This window comes from Patagioenas fasciata, chromosome 15, assembly GCF_037038585.1.
Source record: "Patagioenas fasciata isolate bPatFas1 chromosome 15, bPatFas1.hap1, whole genome shotgun sequence".
Lineage (NCBI taxonomy): Eukaryota > Metazoa > Chordata > Aves > Columbiformes > Columbidae > Patagioenas > Patagioenas fasciata.
In genome coordinates this window covers 10,849,840-10,868,656 of record NC_092534.1, presented here as the reverse complement: position 1 = coordinate 10,868,656, position 18,817 = coordinate 10,849,840, and the positions used below count along the sequence as shown (strand labels likewise).

General features: G+C 47.1%; 1 protein-coding gene across 1 annotated transcript; it reads left to right on the top strand.

Moving 5' to 3' along the window:
• The first annotated feature begins 267 nt into the window (after positions 1-267).
• COG7 (component of oligomeric golgi complex 7) lies at positions 268-18,123 on the top strand. The gene is made up of 17 exons (XM_065850717.2): positions 268-601; positions 1,008-1,156; positions 1,660-1,776; positions 1,951-2,119; positions 3,890-3,972; positions 4,749-4,871; positions 6,579-6,777; positions 8,839-8,966; positions 9,541-9,695; positions 10,849-10,965; positions 11,519-11,584; positions 12,357-12,543; positions 13,551-13,691; positions 13,885-13,968; positions 14,894-15,008; positions 15,696-15,839; positions 17,319-18,123. The coding sequence occupies exons 1-17, from the start codon at positions 436-438 to the stop codon at positions 17,483-17,485; spliced, it is 2,310 nt and encodes a 769-aa protein (XP_065706789.1). The 5' UTR covers positions 268-435; the 3' UTR covers positions 17,486-18,123.
• Positions 18,124-18,817: the final 694 nt, after the last annotated feature.

Genomic DNA, 18,817 nt, shown 5'->3' with positions numbered 1-18,817 from the left:
TGGGCGCTCCGGGGGCCGCCTGCTCCGCGGGGGAAGCGGGGCACAAAAGGGTGGGATGGGGTCGGTACGGGTGTGCTGGAGGGACGAACGGCCGAGCAGCGCCGGCCCAGCCGCTCGTCCGGCTCCGGGGCTCCGCTCCCCGCTGGGGAGCCGGGCTGAGCCCCCTCTCAGGCCGGGCTTTGGTAAATCCCGCCGAAAAACAAACTTGTGGTGTTTCTGGCCGCTCCGGGGGGCGGGAACCAGGGCCTCGGTCCTGCGAGGCCCCGCCCAGAACGGTGGCCGGCAGGGCCTTCCGCAGCGGTACGGTGGCCGGTAGGGCCTGGGGCCGCGTTTCCCGGTGCATTTCCCGGTGCATTTCCCGGTGCATTTCCCGGTGCGTGGCGGGGTCGCGGCCGGTTCGCACCCGCGGGTGCCCAGGCGGGCCCGGAGGCGGCGATGGATTTCTCCCGGTTCCTGTCGGATGACTTCGAGGTGAAGGGCTGGGTGAACGCGGCGTTCCGGGCCGTGCAGCAGGAGGCCCCGGGGAAGGTGGACGCTCACGCCGCCACGCTGGTGATGAAGCTGCAGCTCTTCATCCAGGAGGTGAACAACGCCGTGGAGGGTGAGACCGCGGCCCTGGTCCGGGGAGCTTTGCCTTGGATTTGGGGAACTTCTTCCCGGAAAGGGCTGTCGGGCATTGGAACAGGCTGCCCAGGGCAGTGGTGGAGTCACCATCCCTGGAGGGGTTGAACAGACGGGGATGAGGTTCTCAGGGACATGGGTCAGTGCCAGGAGTGGGTTATGGTTGGACTCGATGATCCCTAGGGTCTTTTCCAACCAAAATGATTCCATGATTCTATGAGAAAGCACGTATTTAAATTAAAAACAAAAACAAAAACATAGCTAAAGTTTTAGTTTTTACTGGTTTTCTTATGAAGTATGGAAGATTATGCAAGTTTACTGAAAAACCCTTTCTTCCCTGTGAGGGTTCTCAATCCTGCTCACTGTCCCGCTTGGTGTTTCTGCAGAAACCAGCCACCAGGCTCTCCAGAACATGCCCCGCGTCCTGCGGGAGGTGGAGGTCTTGAAACAGGAGGCAACGTTCCTGAAGGAGCAAATGATCCTTGTTAAAGAAGATATTAAGAAATTTGAACAAGACACAGCTCAGTCAATGCAGGCAGGTTCTTGTCTTGCTTAGCGTTTATTTTCAACTTGTGAAATTCTAAAGTTTCCAGACTTGTTCAAATAAAACAGCCGTGTAATCTCAAGATAGAAAAAAAATGCTTCTTTTAACATGAATAGTAGGAAAGCGGGTGTGACACAGAGCAGTGCAATCTGCATTTCCTTCAAAACAGCTTGTCATGTTTTAGTTCAGACAGTTACCTGGGACACCGATTTCTGCCCAGATTCCTGTCTGTTGGTAGTTGGAGCACGTAGGATTTTTCAGGCAAAGTGCATACTAAAAGTGCGAATCCAGAATTCAAACTAACCCTTTGTTGTTTGATGTTGGAAATTGATTTAACATGTCCAGCTCTTTCAGCCAGCTCCTTCCTCCTTGTAATGGGCATGATCGTTCCACCCAGTTTTAAAAATCAAACCAACAATAACTCCTGTAATACAAGTATCAGTGGCACCCGTCTCTAATTTTGATGGGCAATGTTACATTTGTTTTTCCTTCAGGTTCTGGTAGAGATTGACCGAGTGAAATCTAGAATGCAGTTGGCTGCTGAGTCGCTTCAGGAAGCAGACAAATGGAGCACGTTAAGTGCAGACATTGAAGAGACTCTTAAAACACAGGTAGATCCCCCATTATTCTTTCTGGTTTTTGTGCCTTCAGCTGTCCAGGGAAACTGTGTTTAAAAGTAGGTTTTTCAAGTAACTTTGAAACATGTACCTGCCTGGAAATGGTCATTTTGAAGTAATGCTTTCTAAGGTCACATTTGGTAACAGTGTCGCCGTTCCCTTGTGCAGGACGTGTCTGTGATTTCGGCCAAGCTGACGAGCATGCAGAGCAGCCTGGCCATGCTGGTGGACACGCCGGACTATTCGGAGAAGTGCGTGCACCTGGAGGCACTGAAGAACCGTCTGGAGGCCATGGCCAGCCCCCAGATCGTCGCTGCCTTCAACTCCCAGGCTGTAGGTCAGTGTGTCTCAGTGTTTTTTACTATCAGTGCGGAGTTTGTTTTCTTTAAAAAGTAAAATGTTGTTTGGGTGGGGAGTTGATGTCCTGAAGGCTACTGGTGCTGGGTTTTGTGCTTTTTCTGGTGGAGCCGGATGCTGACACACACTCTGTGCTCCGCAGCTGCTGTGGTCCAGCGCATCTTTGATTCTCCTGCAGCTTGGTGAACGTGTGGCCATGGTGGGAAGCAGGGAAAGAGGGTCTGGTTTCATGGGCTGTGTCGGTGTGTGGAATGGGGGTGCGGAGGCAGGGCCAGAGCCCAGCTGTCATCGTTCAGTTAAGCACAGGAGCACTTCAAACGGGCAGTGCTGCTCAGGTTTTGCATTATAGCGCTCCTGGGCTACAGCTTGGTGTTGTAATCAATAAGGGCATTTGTTTGGAAATGTCCTAACTCCTTGCTACCTTCTAAAAGTTGTTTTATAAACTCTCCATTAGAAGATTTTATTGTTTCGAATGTTCTTTGTGCTCCTGCTTCCAACTCCTACTGTCACAGTGCTTCTGAGAAACACCTGCTCCGGGTGTCACCTCCCATCCCTGCACCCTGAGGTCCCAGCGGGTGCTCCTGCTGCACAGCTCGGGGACAGGCAAGGCCAGTGGAGTGTGACCATGGGCAGTGGGAAGCGGAGGAGGGATACAGCACTGTGTGCTGTACTCCTAAGAAACATGCTTGATCCTTTGCATAGACATCTCTTCTCTCTCCCATTCCTCTGCTGGCTTTTCTTTGTGAAGTGTCCTGTCTTCTGGAACTGTGGTCATCACCTTCCCAGGAGGTCCCAGGCCTTCTTTTCTACTGTTGCAGTGCATTACGCAAGAGAAAGGATGGCGTTTTTTGGAATGTTTTATCTGCTTAGGATGAGAGCAAATTGAATATTCATATGCTTTGTGAGTTCTCTACCATACACGAAAGCTGCTGGCAGCAAGGGTGCTGCTGCAAGGTCCTTTGCTCAGCCTTGCTGCTCAGAATTATTCACTTGGAGCATGGTTTGCGTTCTCTTTCAAAGTCCGTTCTGGATGCATGGAGACATGGGCTTTTTCCCATTGAAGAGATTTTCTCTGTTTACTGTGGAGTCATGTTTTTTTTCTGCAGTGCAGCTCCTATAAATGTAACACAAATCAGCAAACGTGTCCAGGGGGAGTCTATACGCTGTGACTTCCACAGCTGAAGAGCACGTCAGGTTATGGAGTGTTCTGCTTTATCTGCCTTCTGGGTCCTGTTTGGAAAACAAGGTCTATTTCTATCTCATTTCTCTAACCCCAAATGTATTTTGTGGACAAAACTATAGTCATACAGTACAAAACGGACTTCTGAGGAACTTGGATTTGAAAGGTTTGTGTCAGAGCACACCGGAGGCAGCTGATGGGTGTCAGTGTGAGGAGCTCTGACAGCACAGCTGAGGACTTTGTGAGGTGTGTTCTAGTTCTGCAGAGAGCAGCTTGTTTCTGGACAATTATTATTTCCTTCTAGGAAATGCTCGTTTTAGCTGTCTTTCATACTAGATCCATTTGCTGGTTAAGAAATTAAATTTAAGAAGTTACATTCGTTCCTCGTGTCTACGTGTTCTTGCTTGAGTGTGGTTTTTAGGCAGTTCTGCTCCTATTTGAGAAAATAAGTGAACAGAAGGTGAAAGCGTGTCTTTCTGTACAGGCTATTGTGCGTACCCCCTCCAAAGAAGAATTTTCTTGCTCAGTTGTCTCAACCTCTGTAACCGCTTATGATTTTGTTTTGTTTAGATCAGGCAAAAACGTTTGTTAAAGTCTTCACTGAAATCGATCGGATGCCCCAGCTTCTTGCTTATTATTATAAATGTCACAAGGTAAGTATTTTGATAATATTTTGATATGGCAGAATAAACATGTGAGTTCTTGCATGGTGTGGGCTGTAGGTGGGGCTGCTACATCACGTATTGTACCTTTCCCTTTGGAAGGAAGGTGGAACCTGTTCTTTCCCTGTTTGTTTCTCTGACTTTTCTTTCTGGCTCTGAGCAGCTTTGTTTACTCCCCGTGTTTCAGGAGTAATTCTCCATTCAGGGCTTTGTGTTCCTTCCTTCAGCAGACACAGGATATGTGTGTTCTGCTGAATTTCTCTGTGCTTTGTAGTTTTGCTTTGCTTTTCTTGGATGTGGCTATGTCAGCAATAACTTTATTGCTGCAACTTGCCAGCTGCTGACTTCTGTAAACTCTTTTCAGGTAAGATTAAAAGTTGGAATTCCAGACAGTTCTGTAGCCATAACCTGATCCTCAAAAGTTCTCTTATGACTGTGACTTTTGAGGATTAAGTTCAGGGCTGGGGCTTGCCAAGTATTTCAACTATTATGTGAAGGTATCAGTTACAGTCTCATTTTATGAGTAAAATACCAATGTTAATTAAATCTCTGAATCAACTAAGAAGCCTCTAGCTTCATGCTGAAAGTCACTTCCTTCTGTGGTGCTGAATTATAGCAGCGTGTTATGCTGAAATGTGCAGAGAGGAGCCAGGGTGGGCATTGTGCTTTAGCAAAAGTGCTTTGCATGGGGAGTTCTGGGTGTGAAATAACAGAAGCTGGATCTGTGGACTGTCAGTTCTCTTAGGATGGTTCTTGTTGCCCCACAGGTGCAGCTGGTGACCGTGTGGCAGGACCTTTGCCAAAGTGACTTAAGCTTGGATCGGCAGCTGACGGAGCTGTACGACACGCTGCTGGGGACCTGGCACTCGCAGCTCCAGTGGGCAGCGCAGGTGCGGTGATGGTTTGGGGTTGGTCCACGGGTAGAAGAGGACGAGGTTGAACACGCTCTTGGCTCTCAGAGCTCCGGACAGTTCATGGTGCTCGCTCAGTTACGCTCTGTGCCTTCTCCATGCAGGACAGGCTGGGGACCTGCCTGCTGTTTCTTGACCAGCTCCTAGACAAGATCTGATCTCTGGTGTTCTACCAACAGCAAGGTTGTTGTGTTATTGACATTCAAGCTGCTCTATCAGGTTCATCTGTATCTTAAGTTAAATCTAATTTCTTGGTGTTGCAAATGTGTTCTGTTACAAGGCATTTGAAATGCCTGGATTGCTTTATCACTTGGCCCAGAGGAGCCCTCAAGGTCGTATTGGAGTGATCTGTGTCACTCTTTGTAAGATATCTAGGGTTCTGCTATCACCCGCTGGAGTCTGGGTGCTTGTTTTTCCTGCCAAGAATGATGTGGGATCCAAAAAAAGTTATTGTCCTTTAGTGAAATGAAGAAATAAGTTCATATTTTTGAGCCTGTAGGAGTTTTTCATCCATGAAGGGTAAGAGATGCTTATCTTTTTATTATGAAGCCTGGTGCAACTGCTCGGCCTACACTGCAGAGGAGCTCAGTGTTTCCTTGAAATGTAGTTTTTCTGCCCCATGATTCGATGTGACTTATGGGTCAGATGTCAGTTTACATTTTAGCAGATATTCTTTGAACTGGGGATTGAGAGAGAGAAATGGCATGCGGGGCAAAGCTCTTGTCACTCAGTCTCCTGGGCTGCTTCTGCTTTCTGAAGAATTCTTGGCCCTTTTTCATGCTGTTCAGTATCCATGGTGACCTTGCTGCTGGAGATTTGCGGTGATTCCAGCTTCCAAAGCAAATGAACAAGAATAGCTGACAAAAGAGTCACAATAAAAGGCTGTAACACAGTTTGTGCTAGTGGAGTTGGGGGTGGTGCATGTAAATAAAAGTTCTGAGCTGATTTCAGTTTTTCTAGCCTTTCCAGTACTGACTTCTGCCCATCTGATTGGTGATTTGGCTGGTGACACAGTACTATTTCTTCATGTTTTACCAGTCTGCATCTCTTTGTAAACTGCGTGCTCTGCCCTTTTCTGCCAGGTGATTTTTTGAATTACTACAGTGCCACTGTGCTGCTGAATTCAGTTTTTGACCTGTGCCTATGTTCTGGTTTCTTGGTTGCTGTATTCAGAGCACATTTTCAATGATATCATACATCTTGATGCTGACTTTGGTGCTCAACTATCATGCGTGCTGGGCCAGCGAGGTTCTTGCAGTTAGATCAGACCTCTCGTGGGTTTTTTTACCCCTTGAGAGGTTTTTCAAATTTGTGTTCATTCCCTTTGGGTTGAGAGCTCACATCATCTGAGGAATCTGTGACCTGTTAGTACACAAAATGGCATCTTCTTGATCTGTGTATCACTGTCTCTCACCAATAGGTAATTTTATATGAGTTCTTTACCAGGAAGAAGCACACACCCCGCATGGTTTTCTGCCCTGGCTGTGAAACCTCCAGGCCAGGCTGCTGCTGCTGTTCCCCAGGTGTGTGCCCGGCTGTGCAGCCCGGCTCTGCTGGCAGCATTTGCAGACCTGTGGGTTCTGCCTCGTCTGTCCCTCCCTGTCAGGAACTCTCTAGGAGCTGCTACTGCCTGTCACATTTCTCTGAGATAACATGCTTGTGCTAACAGCTTTCCTGTGACCGCAGGTTTTCAAGAACCCCCATGAGGTGGTGACTGTGCTGTTGATCCAGACGCTGGGTGCGCTGGTGCCCTCTATCCCCGTCTGCCTGGGCACCGCCATGGAGAGGACGGGTCGGGACGCCAGGCTGAACAAGCTGCTGGAGCTCTACGATGCCACCATCCACTTTGCCAAAGGGCTGGAAGTGGCGATGCTGCCAAACCTGAGTAAGGCTCTTGCGCTGAATTTTGTCTTTCTGTTCAGCCAACTCTTCGGTAAAGTTCCGTTGTGGGATTTTGCGTAGTTTTACACGCAGGGAGGGCTTTCATCTTCTACGATGTTGACCAGTTACATGGCATTTGCAACTTTGTGTGTGTGTGTATTTATATATCTTAACACTAAAGATATTGACACAATACTGAATGAGTTTACTGAAGCAGACCTGTTCTGAGCAGGCTTACTGTCTTGGGTAAATAACATGTAGCACTTTTTCTTTTACAAGCATTAGTATTTCTTCTGTCTAACGGACGAGGAAATGTCTCGGGTAAGCTGTCTGTGAAACCCATTGCGAAAGATCACAAAGCATAAAAGTCAAGGAGTTTCCTGGAATTAAGTCACACCTTACTGAACAAGAGAAAACCTGCTTGAAAGCTGCATCTATTGGATTCTTGATTTAATTTTTTATTGCTGCTGGCTTATGTTTTAATCAAATGAAAATGCAGGGCCAAATATTATTTGTGAACCGTCAGTAGTTTATTCCCTAGCAGCATCCTCAGCGTTTAATTTGAAGTCTGACCTGTGCTTTCCTTACTCTGTGATGTTTGTCTTCTCATTTTGGTCATGACTTGGCGAGTAGTTCCCACAAACCACTAAGTGGTGTGGTGCTATGTTTACATAGGTTTGTGCCTGACTTGAGCTGTTGACTATTTATAGTCCTTTATTCAACTGGTAGGCCCCCTTCAAAGACCAGGGATGGGAAAATCCTAAATTAAAGCTAATGGAGCATTCCTAATGCTGTGTTTCCTCTGTTTCATTCCTCATAACATTGTCTTGAGCTATTTAAACTGCTTCTCACTTGATCATGTAAATTATGATTACTGGGCAATTGCAGGGAGTATGACTGTCATGTCTGGTTTTGTCATCTTTGTGATTACATACTCTTGTCAGTAATTTTCTATCCTTGGCTTGGTTTAATTTGTGTTTTGTAATAGAAACGATTAAAAAGAACTTGGAAAAACAATGTCAAGTTCTAGAAGATGATGGAGTATGTTGCTGAACTGTTATCTGAGTGTGTTTTAAAAAAAAAAATTCTTACTTCCATCTCTTTTGCTGTGGGGTGAGATATTTGGGAAGAGAAGTATCCCAAGAATGGAAACGCCAGGTGAGTCAGCAGAGCAGGGTCAGACCAGTTCCTCCATGTGTATGTGCGGGGAGGGTTCGGTTATGATTCACAGGACAGTTCAGGTTGGAAGGGACCTCTGGAGATGATCTAGTCCAACCTCCTGCTCCCAGCAAGGTCTGCTGTGAGTTCAGACCACGTTACTCACGGGATTGTCCAGCCCGATCTTGAAAAAGTCCAAGCACAGAGACAGCCCAGGCCTTGGACAACTTGCTCCGTGGCTTGTCAGACCATAGGGCATAAGGGCGTTTTCTTACATCCAGGACTTAAAGTAATTCTGGTTTACTGCTAGTTTGAGTTTGCCAAAACTTGACAAGAACAGCTAGTGTCCAGTTCTGATTTGAGGAATAATCATTCAGACCTGGTTTTTGTGTGGGTTTGCAGCTCCCTGTTCCACAGAACAGCACTGAAATGCCCAGATTGTGCGTCTGGTTCAGCTCACCATGAAGCAGTACTGCTAAGTGCGTTGAGTTAGTGTCAGTTACTTTAAATATGAACCAGGCTTTCTGATAAATGAGAATTGCCCCTGTTTTTATGTTGTGGGAGTAATGCGTTTCACTTCTCAAATGGTTTCATTACTTTCCTTCTGCTGTAGGTTGGAGTGTTTAATAGATTTTTGTCACCCAGGCTGTTCTGGAGCAGTGAGTGATAATTTTCTCGAGGGACTTGTTGAGGTAGAACATCTTGGTTTTAGGAAGCAGGTAGAGATAATAACCTTGTTTTTAAAAAATGCAAAAAAAAGTCTGTGTAGTTGAGACTTAAAGCTGTTTGGCAACATTCCAAGCCTGTGTAGGCAGCGTGCTCTAATTGAGGGGCTCCTGCATGGTGCTTGGAACAAGGGTTTTAGCATGGTTATCTATTTGTAGACTGAACATCTGATTCTTTGCAGAGGAGCAGAACCTGGTAAAAGTGATGGAACTGGTAGAAGCGGTGTATGGTCCTTACAAACCCTATCAACTTGAGTATGGAGACCTGGAGGAAGAAAATCTGCTCATCCAGATCAGCGCGGTGCCCTTGGTGAGAAGTGTCTGCACAGCCAGAGGCCTGAAACCTCTGCTGAATACTGGAGTCCTTGTCATAGTTATTGCTCTCTTTCCTCCTGCAATCTTTTGGTCTTATTTCCTGTTTGCAGTATATTTTTGTACCATTAAGTAAACTTTGTTTAAGAAATAAAGTTGATTTCAGGAGCACTGTTAGGTGGGAGGTAACTTCCTCCTTCTTCTCCTTCACCCACTAACTGACGCTGTGTAGATCTGCTGGAGAAAGACTTTACTAAAATCAACCAAGAACCTGTTTGAGGTTTGATAAAATTTATTAAGAACAGGGTCAGGGGGAGGAAAGTCCTTTTTGTGGCAGATTCTGCTGTTGGCAGAACTGTTTTTTCCTTGAAGACCTGGCAAGTGTAGGATGTGGCAGCCTGACCTTTATCAGCAGTCGCTGTGCAGGAGGCTGGAAGCGACCAGCGTTGTTTTCCCTTGAGTGTGTCACAGGCTGGAGGATGCTGAGGGAACGTGTTACACAAGGTGTCCTGGATGCCTGGACACTCACCGAGAGAAGGGTCAGGCTCAGCTTTGTTGTTGTTTTTATTTAGGAGCACTGGGAAGTGATTGACTGTGTCCAGGAGCTGAACCATTCGGTCACCAAACTCTTCATTCTGGCTTCGGGAGCCATTGACAACTGTGTGAAGCTCACGGACGGGCTGGGGGCCGGGGGGCTCCTCCGAGCGCTGAAAGCTCTCTTCACAAAGTAAGTTACTTGTGGTTACCTCACTGCTTTTATCCCGAGGCTCTACACGTATTCAGTGGCTGGCCAAGGGCTTTGGAGTTTATGAAAAAAGGCTGAGAGTGTAAAGTGTCTGTAACTGTAAATGAATCAGCAGATTTCCCCTCCTGCTGCTCATTCAGGCAATTACTGTTGCTAAGGGGAAAAGTTAAAGCTTTTTATGGCTAAATGTGAGACTTTTCTCAGCGGTCTTCTATCTTGGTTGGACCGAATTTTCGTTTTAATAGATACTTTTGGAGTTTCCCAGAACAGAGTAAGACAAAGACAAATGAGGCTGATGAAAGTAAAACTCAGTGAGGCAATGTGTCCTTACTGGGACAAGTGACCTCCCATCCCGAATCGACCCGAAAGTGTGAGACACCCTAATGAGCAAGGTTCGCTATAAGTTCACGTCTCGAAGTATCGGTGGCAGTCTGCTTAGCTCATGTTCTGGTACCGATGACCTCCTTCTTCTTTCGTGATACCCACAAGGTGTAAATCAGACTGTTACCTTGCTGCCCTGTGGGGAGGAGGGAAGGGGAAAGGACACTGCTCTGAGCTCACCTTCTTTATAGGCAATTACATAGCAGCATGCATGCCTCCAGCTTATGGGCATTATTAAAAAAAAGGGGTGTGTGGGAAACAAAATGTTCTCCTTTTTATCCATGTTCTGATCTGGGGAGTAGCTGAGAAAACAAATTCATGAGATTTGTTGTAACTGTGTTCCTGGAGTAAGGGCCAAGTGATGCTGGGCTAGCAGTAGCCTTGTAAACTTTTTCTGGCCTTTCCTAGGAAATGTGACTAGTGCAGTGGTAACAAGATTGGCTTACTCATACCTTGTCAGGGGAGGGGAGGCTTCCTAGTAACCCGCATACAACAAATGGAAGTAGCCACACAGCATCTGTTGTTCGGAGCTTCTCGCTGTCTTCCATCAATAGTGTAGGCTGGAGAGGGCTGTGACTGATCAGTTCTTCACATCCGTGTGCTCAGACTGGAACAACAGTGTCTCTCTTGAACAACTTTTAATATTTCTGGTTCTTATTTGGCCCCTGTAGAGGAAGGAATGAGCAAATGACAGAACGCGTGGTTATGCTACTCTCCAGCCTGTTCTCTTATGCTGGTGCTTCTCTCTTTACAGGTATACATCTGACTTCACAAATACACTGCAGTCTATACGAAAGAAATGCAAACTGGATGATGTCCTGTCAGATTCCCTTTTCCAGGAGGACTGGACTGCATTCCAAAACTCTGTCCGGTAAAGGGCATTTTTTATCTTGGCTCAGAACTGATTTTGTATCAGAGTTGGAAGGGAGTGACTCAGGGTCAGTGTACCCGAGTTCTCGGTGCAGAACGCATGGCTGTGCCCGCTGAGCTGCAGTGCTGTCAGGCTTTCAGGTTGCTGCTGCACAGCAAGTGGTGCGAGGCTCCCCACCCTGTCTGGAGCAAGACCGCATGGCATGATCTTTCAAGGTCCATTCCAATCCCTAACATTCTGTGATTCTGTGATATGACTTGAAATATCAACAGCTCTGCGAGTTTTTCCCAGTGACACTGAGCTGGCCTTAGCCACCATGACAAGAAGTAACATGTGGATAAGGTGGCTGGGCAAAAAAATTCAGTATGTTATCAAATGGGTGCAGAGTTAATAGCCAAATTAACTCTTGATGGATGCTTCGCCTGTGGGCTGTGGTTTGGTCATTGCATTTTATAATCAGCTGACATGTGTCCAAGATGGGTTGTCTGGGTGGGGGTCTGAAATTGTCTGCCTCAAATCTCACAATGTGTGTTTTTGTCTTGTTCTTTCCCAGGATAATTAGTACTTGTGGTGAGCTCCTTCGTCAGTGTGGAGATTTTGAGCAGCAACTGGCCAACAGGTAAGCATCGCTGAACTTAATTCGTGAACTGTCAGCATAGGTACCAAGTTGAAAGAAAACAAATCCAAAGGTGGTTTCGTTGCATAGATGGTGAAGGGAAAGCAGAGGCACCGTGATTCCCTCCCAGCCCCTCCCCAGCTTTTGAACTGCCAGCGAGGGGTCACAGACTGTTCCCCTCAGTCGTGTGTCCTGAGCCAGGCACACAAATCCTTTTTCTTGGGCACCTGGCTGGGCATCAATCGGGCTGTCAGATTGGGGTCAGGAAGGAATTTTCCACCAGATCAAATTGGCAACGTTCTTACCCCCCTTGTGACATGGGGCATGAATTATTTGCTGAACTGAATCTAGGTGTGCCTTAACTGATCGATTCCTTGTAACCTGAGGAGTGTCAAGCACAGGCAGCACGTAGATCTTTTGTTGCTGGCAAGCTGGGCACTGTTCAGCCTCTCGTATGCTGAAACACCTTGGTCTGACTCGAGTGCCTGTGTTTTGTGTAGGGCACAGCAACCTGCAGTGCACGGGAGGCTGGGCCTGTCCTGTGTTTGTTACATGTTCTGAGGGCACAATCCTTCCTTTTTCATTTCAATATTTTTGCAGTTTTTGAGTTGCACAGTAGCCATGAGAGTTGGCTGTAATTAGTGTCTGCCACCAATGAATACTCTCTCCCTTGAAGTACCATAAAGGTGGTCTTGGTCCTTGGACCAAGATGAGAACAACAGTGCTGATTTCAGAGGATTTTGCTGGTGACTTTTGTGTTTTTGTGTGTTTTCAGAATTTTGTCAGCTGCTGGGAAGTATCTCTCAGACTCCTACAGCCCCTGTAGTTTTTCTGGCTTTCAGGATACCAGTTCAGCAGATAAGAAGAGCTCTGTAAAGAATCCCTGGCAGGAATACAATTATCTTTTGAAGGAGAATCCATCCGAGTATGCCAGCCTTATGGAAACGCTTTACACCCTGAAGGTAGCTCTGGTGCCTGGGGGAGCTGGGCTCTGTCCCGGGGAGCTCTTGGGCCCACATTTTGTAGCTGAGACCTGGGTTTCCCCTACAGCCCGATTACTTTTCATCCTGAGCTGCAGCCTTTTGATGGGCTACATTCCAAGTCTTCTGCAGAGACACTGCTTGATCCACGGAGAGCTGAAATGTCCAAGCTCAGGAAGTCTGGACTCATTCCATCTCTCCACAGATCTTGCCTGTGTTTTGTGAACATGTCCGTGTCAGTTCTGATCAGGCAGATTTTGTTGCAGAAAACATTGGGAAGATCGTGTTGGAGCCACCTCAAATTCTGGACCCCACATACTGGCTTCTCAAGACTTTCTTTGCCACTCACACTCTGCTGCCTTATCCGTTCTGAAATATAATTCTGCAGGATCATTCATGCATGCACGTGTGAACAGGATAGAATGACTTGTTATCTTGTGGTGGATCTAAGTTATGCCATCGTCAGTCACATGTAGTAGTGAAGTCAGGGTTGTGAGTTCTGTCTCTTATTTCCTAAAAATGTTTTGATTTCTTTTGTACTTAATTTACCTGCAACTTGTACAGCTCTACCTCAGTGTTATGTTTGACTTTAAACCTTTGCTAAATAGTCAAGTTCCATAGGTACCCTTCATGTAAAACTTTCGCTTAATTCCTCACAGGGAATCAGATAGTTGTGCCCTGTAAGTAACAAGCAGTTTGCCATTATCTCTGTGAGTTTCTTAGAATTCAGCCTGTACAGGTGCCTGACACAGCTGGAATGTGATGCTGGTTCTTTGTTTTACATTTGAGGGAGTAGTGCACAGTTTCGGCCTTGAATAACTGGTTGGAATAGGGCATCCCAAAGGAAACAAGCTGTGCCAGGGCAGAGGAAGGCTCTTCTGTGTTAGGCTGGCCTAGTAAAGACCTCTTTAAGAATGTTGACATAGGTTCGCTTCAGTCACTTTAATGACTTCTGTATGTAAACATATTTCTGTGTCTGTGTGTGTTAGGAAAAAGGGACGAGTAACCACAACCTGTTGTCTTCATCTCGATCTGCCCTGAGTCGCCTCAACCAGCTGGCACACCACTTGGCTTTTGACTCTGTTTTTCTACGTATCAAACAACAACTCCTGCTTGTCCCAAAGATGGAGGTGAGTAACATGCACATCGATCTGACCTGAACCGACAGGGCTGCCAGTGGGGTCCCTGTGGTGGTCCCTTTCTCCTTTTCAGAATGTCCTTGGCTAGTCACAGTTCATGTCGCTGGCTGACCCCTTTGTAAAACACCGGTAGACTTCATGCTCCAGAAACTCAAAGATTCTTTCTGCACATTTTACCTTGCAGAGCTGGAGCTCTGGTGGCATTGGCGAGACCCTGACAGACGACCTGCCCAACTTCAGCCTGACTCCTCTGGAGTACATCAGCAATGTAAGAGCATACGAGGGCACGTGCTGGGAGCCCGGTGCCGGGGGAACCTCTTCTGTGTTTCCTACTTCATAGTATTTGTTAGCATTGCTTTATGGTGGTCACGGACACTCTGAGGAACTTCAGAAGATTTCAGATACAAAGCGTGTGTTTCCTGACATCTTTTCAGACCTACCCTCTGCCCTGCTGCTGGGTGATAGATGGGCCAAGTTGAGCCAAGGCTTTCTCTTGCATCGTCTTGAAATAACGCTGCTGCATTGTGCAGTAAATTTGAAAACTAAAATACTAAAGTAGAGTTTAGAAACAAACTGGTGTGGTATGTGTGCTGTGGAGAAGAAAAGGCAGGTGGGGTGAGCTCAGGAAAAAGCTGTTTTGAGCATGGGGAGACAGAGTCCTCTGAACTGTGTCTGCACCTGGGAGGGTTCTCTGTGGCACAGATAATCACTTTATAAACAGGGCAGTACTTGTACACCCAAAGTTATGTAGCTTATGCACTTGAATTTGTGAGCATGGTCCCTGTTTGGGAGTGATACGTTTCTGTAATTCATTATTATATTGTCACTTGAAGCTGTGTTTCCTCTCTGTGGTTTTGTTTGGTTCAGTCTCTTAGATTCATCTCTAGAAAACAAATTGCCGGGAACACTTCAGAGATCAAAGATTTTATTTGGAGTAACAGTTCTCTGTACAGGTTTTTCTTAACATGATTGTTTCAATTACTTGTTCACTGACCTTGTAAAAATTATTTCTTGTACAAAGTGTAATGATGAGCAAGAGACAGTTTGTTTCTGAGTAAATATAGGCTGGTGAGTGGCTGTCAAGCTCAGCTTTCTGCTTTCAGGTATGGATTACTGCAGCTGACTATTTTTCTCTAGCAAAGTACTTGCTTCACGTTTGTTCAGTGACTCAGCTCTTTGTGCTTTTATTCTAGATTGGGCAATATATTATGTCGCTTCCTCTCCACCTTGAGCCATTTGTCACTCAAGAGGATTCTGCTTTGGAACTGGCATTACATGCTGGAAAACTGCCTTACCCCCCAGAACAAGGTGAGACTGGAGGCTCGGCGTGTCTGGGGGAAAGCTGTCATGTTGTGACACGAGATGGATGTCATGTATTACGGTAAAAAAGCTGTTCCAGCTCCGTTTCCTACCACCTAGTCATACTGTTTCTTCCAAGAGTTTCTTGCTAATATGCAGGAGGAGCCTCTAAATAATGAGTAAAAGTCTTCTGGTTTCATTCAAACAGAAGCTTTAGCTGGGTCTGGTGTAGTGCTGATTAAAACTGTGGTTCAGGAGCAGGGTCTGCAGTGTGACTGTTCCAGAGCTGGAGCAGCATTTCATCTCCTCCATGCAGGGAGCAAACAGGAGGTACTCGTGGCCAGTTCCCAAAGCCCACAGGGCAGCGCTGAGCCATCCATCCCCAGGGACTCCTCCATTAGCTTTAGTGACGTGTGCTGCATGTCCACCTGTCCGGAGCAGCTGGGACTGTGTGACAGCTTGCAGAAGCAGGAGCCTTGCTCCAGCTTTGCCTCCTGCCCTCACCCATGTGCTGTTTCCACAGCAGAGCAGTTTCCATTCGTTAACCCCACAGAAAAGTGTTCACTTTTTTCTTTCTGGCCCTGTTTCTCTCACAAATGTATCAGTAAAGTGACTTAAATCAACTTCTAAGAGGTTGCTGCAAAAGCAGCCAATGCAGGTGGTAGTTCTGACAGCTCATGAGAATGTTCTGTGCAGGAGATGAGGTGCCTGAGCTGGACAACATGGCTGATTACTGGCTGGGCTCCATCGCCAGAGCGACCATGCAGACGTACTGCGAGGCCATCCTGCAGATCCCGGCGCTCACCGTGCACTCGGCCAAGCAGCTCGCCACAGACATTGGTAAGTGCGGTGCACATGTTGCCGTAGCATGTGGGTTCCTCTGTCATTTCATTAGGTATAACAAACTGCAGCTAGGGTTTCTGCTTTAACCGTGACCGTGTTTGGCTGGTACCCTCCATGGTGGAGTGGTTCACAGCTCCTCTTGCCAAGTGTTCTCTCGCATCCCTCATGGAGGGAGGGGTGATGTTCCACTGGTGCTCCTGCTTCCTCACTGCTTGTGTTTCTGACTGTGCAAGTCAAAGTCCTTCCGAACTGAGACTGTTCCCTTACAAGCCAGTCTTAGCAGGAAAGATCTCTATATGATCTTTTCAAGCATGGCACTGGTCTTTCTCTTCTGCTTGGATGCCCGCTGCTGCCAGTATGTGCCATAGTGGGGACACGCAGCACGTGCCAAGCCTGCTGGGAAGTGCTCCGCTGGATTCTGGAGGGAGCAGCAGGTTGATTTCTTCCACTTTTTGGTAGCTGAAGTAGAGAAGATCAGCTAGAGGCCTTCTAGAAATTGCTGTGGAGCACTTGCCCAGCATCCTTTTTACCAGAGCCTCTGGGATCAGCTCCACTGCTGCTGTTCCCTCACCACCTGCTGCTCTGGCAGACCTGTTTCAGTAAAGTACTTTCAACATGGGGACATTGTCAGCAGCAAAGTGGGACGTAGCTGGCACTGCTTCTTCATCTCTGCCTTCCCCTGTGCTGTGCCAAGTGACACAGGGAATGTGTTGGGGAAGGAGTTTCTGCAGGGTGTGGAGCAGATGGGATTTTCTTATCCAAAGCTGATGGAAGTGTCACCACAAGACCGCTACAGCTGTTGTAAACGCTGGTTAGTCCTTTCTTTGCTGTCAGTCACAGATGCTGACTTCCCCATGGCCAGGCTCAAAAATGAGGACACAGACAATATCTCACACAGAATCACAGAATGTTAGGGACTGGAAGGGACCTCAAAAGATCATCTAGTCCAATCCTCCTGCCGGAGCAGGAACATTTCAGCTCGCCTTGAAGCATGTTTGAATGCCACTGCACTCAGCTTCAAACCAGTGGATCAGGGCTGGTTGCTTGACATCCTCCCTGCCATCCGTAATTCCCCAGCTGACTTTACATCAGTGAGCTGGAACTCCCTCCTGCCTCAACAGCCCTTTAGCTCTGCACAACTTTCCAGTGTTGTTGCAAGCTCTTTGCCTTTGGGAGAGTGACTGTGGTCCTTTATCTGTGGCCGTGGTGACCAGCCACCCTGAGGATGTTGTATGAAGATACTGAAACGTGGCAGAATGTGTCTCAGTCCTCTCAACAAAACAGACTGTTGGCTCAACTAGTGTGCAGAGAGACGAAAGTCCCCAGCAGTCAGTACAGCTAGCTTCCAAACACATGGTATTTTCGGTGTTCTTGAGCTGACGGTGACAGGATTCTTGCTGTCGTGAAGAATGAAGGATAACTGTCACTGCACGGTGTCCGTGACCTGTTCAAACATGTTTGTCCTTAATCTTACAGATTATCTAATAAATGTGATGGATGCCCTCGGTCTTCAGCCGTCAAGAACACTGCAAAATATTGTAACTCTGTTGAAGACAAAACCAGAGGACTACCGGCAAGCTGCCAAGGGCGTCCCCCGCAGAATGGCCAGCAGCATCGCCTCCATGAGGGGCCTGGAGTGTTAGCTGGCCCAGCCCTGCCGCCAACATGGCTCGAGGGCCCAGCATTGCACTTGCGTTTATTTCCCTGTAAGCTTTCCAAGGACAGTGAAAATATCTCTGGGGATTAGGGGAATTTGTTTCTGAATGACTCTTGGTAAATGTCTTTGTCTAGGAACAGCTTGTTCCATTTTTCCGTCTTCAGAAATGAGGAGAGATGTCCGGCAGCCAGGTTCACCAAAACCTGTCTGTGTGGACGGGAGCAGGCTGAGGGCTGCCTGCTGACTGGAGACGCTCTGCCGGTCGCTGGGGAGGCCGCCCTTGTGGCGCTGAGATGACTGGCTTTTGCAGAAAACTTCAGCAATTCTGAATCTAGAATTATGGGGTAGATGCAACCAAGACTGACCAACTGGAAGCTCTTCTACCTGGAGGCAGCTGGCGTTGCTCACGTCTGTCGTTATTCATCAAATCAAGAAGATGGTCTCATCAGTTAGCAGCTGAGGCATGATCAAGCTCAACCCTGAGAATAAAACCAGTTTTGTAGATTGTTCCTTGTATGATTAACGTATTATACTGAAAGCAATGAAGTTTATAAGAAATTTAACAGAAGTGTTGCTTTCTTGTAAAATTTATTACAGCTTGGTATATAGATCTGTGTAAAACAACTCACCAGCCTAAGTATGCGTTCTTAGGGGAAATAGTACAGAACACGGAGGGGTCCCGGAGCTGGAGTGTGGGGCTACTGGGGAAAACCCCCCAGGCAAATGCTTCTGCTTTGTAGGGGAAACAGTCTTTGTTCCTCTTGTCTGTACCCGCTGCTGTGGTTCTGTCACTTCTGGTCCTGATGCTGGGACTCGGTGGCCTGATGTTCTCCCCTGGGTGACTGTGCTCAGCTGCCCCCGCTTGTCTCATCCAGGCAGTCCCTGGCTGGCTTGTCACCCCAATGTCTTCTCTGGTTGTGGCACAGGTAACCTGCCAAGGGAGGATTGTATTTTACCAGTGGTGTACTTTGGGAGTGAAGCTGGATTCCTTTGCTGTTGTCAGCTGGACTTTAGTTACATTTTACTACCAAAACTGCAGTCTGGGGAAGTGAGGAGAGGAGAGGTGCTTTGTAAACTGTCTTTGGGTTTTGGAAATTTTGGCACCTAAAAAAATTTCAGAACAGGGAAGTAAAATGTGTCTCCTGGAATTTTTTTTTCTTGGCAGGTTTTTAGTTAGATGTTTACTTTTATGAGTGTGAAAAGTCTATTTAAAAAATCCCCAAATGAATGGGAAATGGGGTCCTGTATTGAGTTGGGACTTCTCAGCTGTCTTGTTTGGCTGTGGTTTGTGAATTGTTCCCTGTGCCCGCTCCCTGCA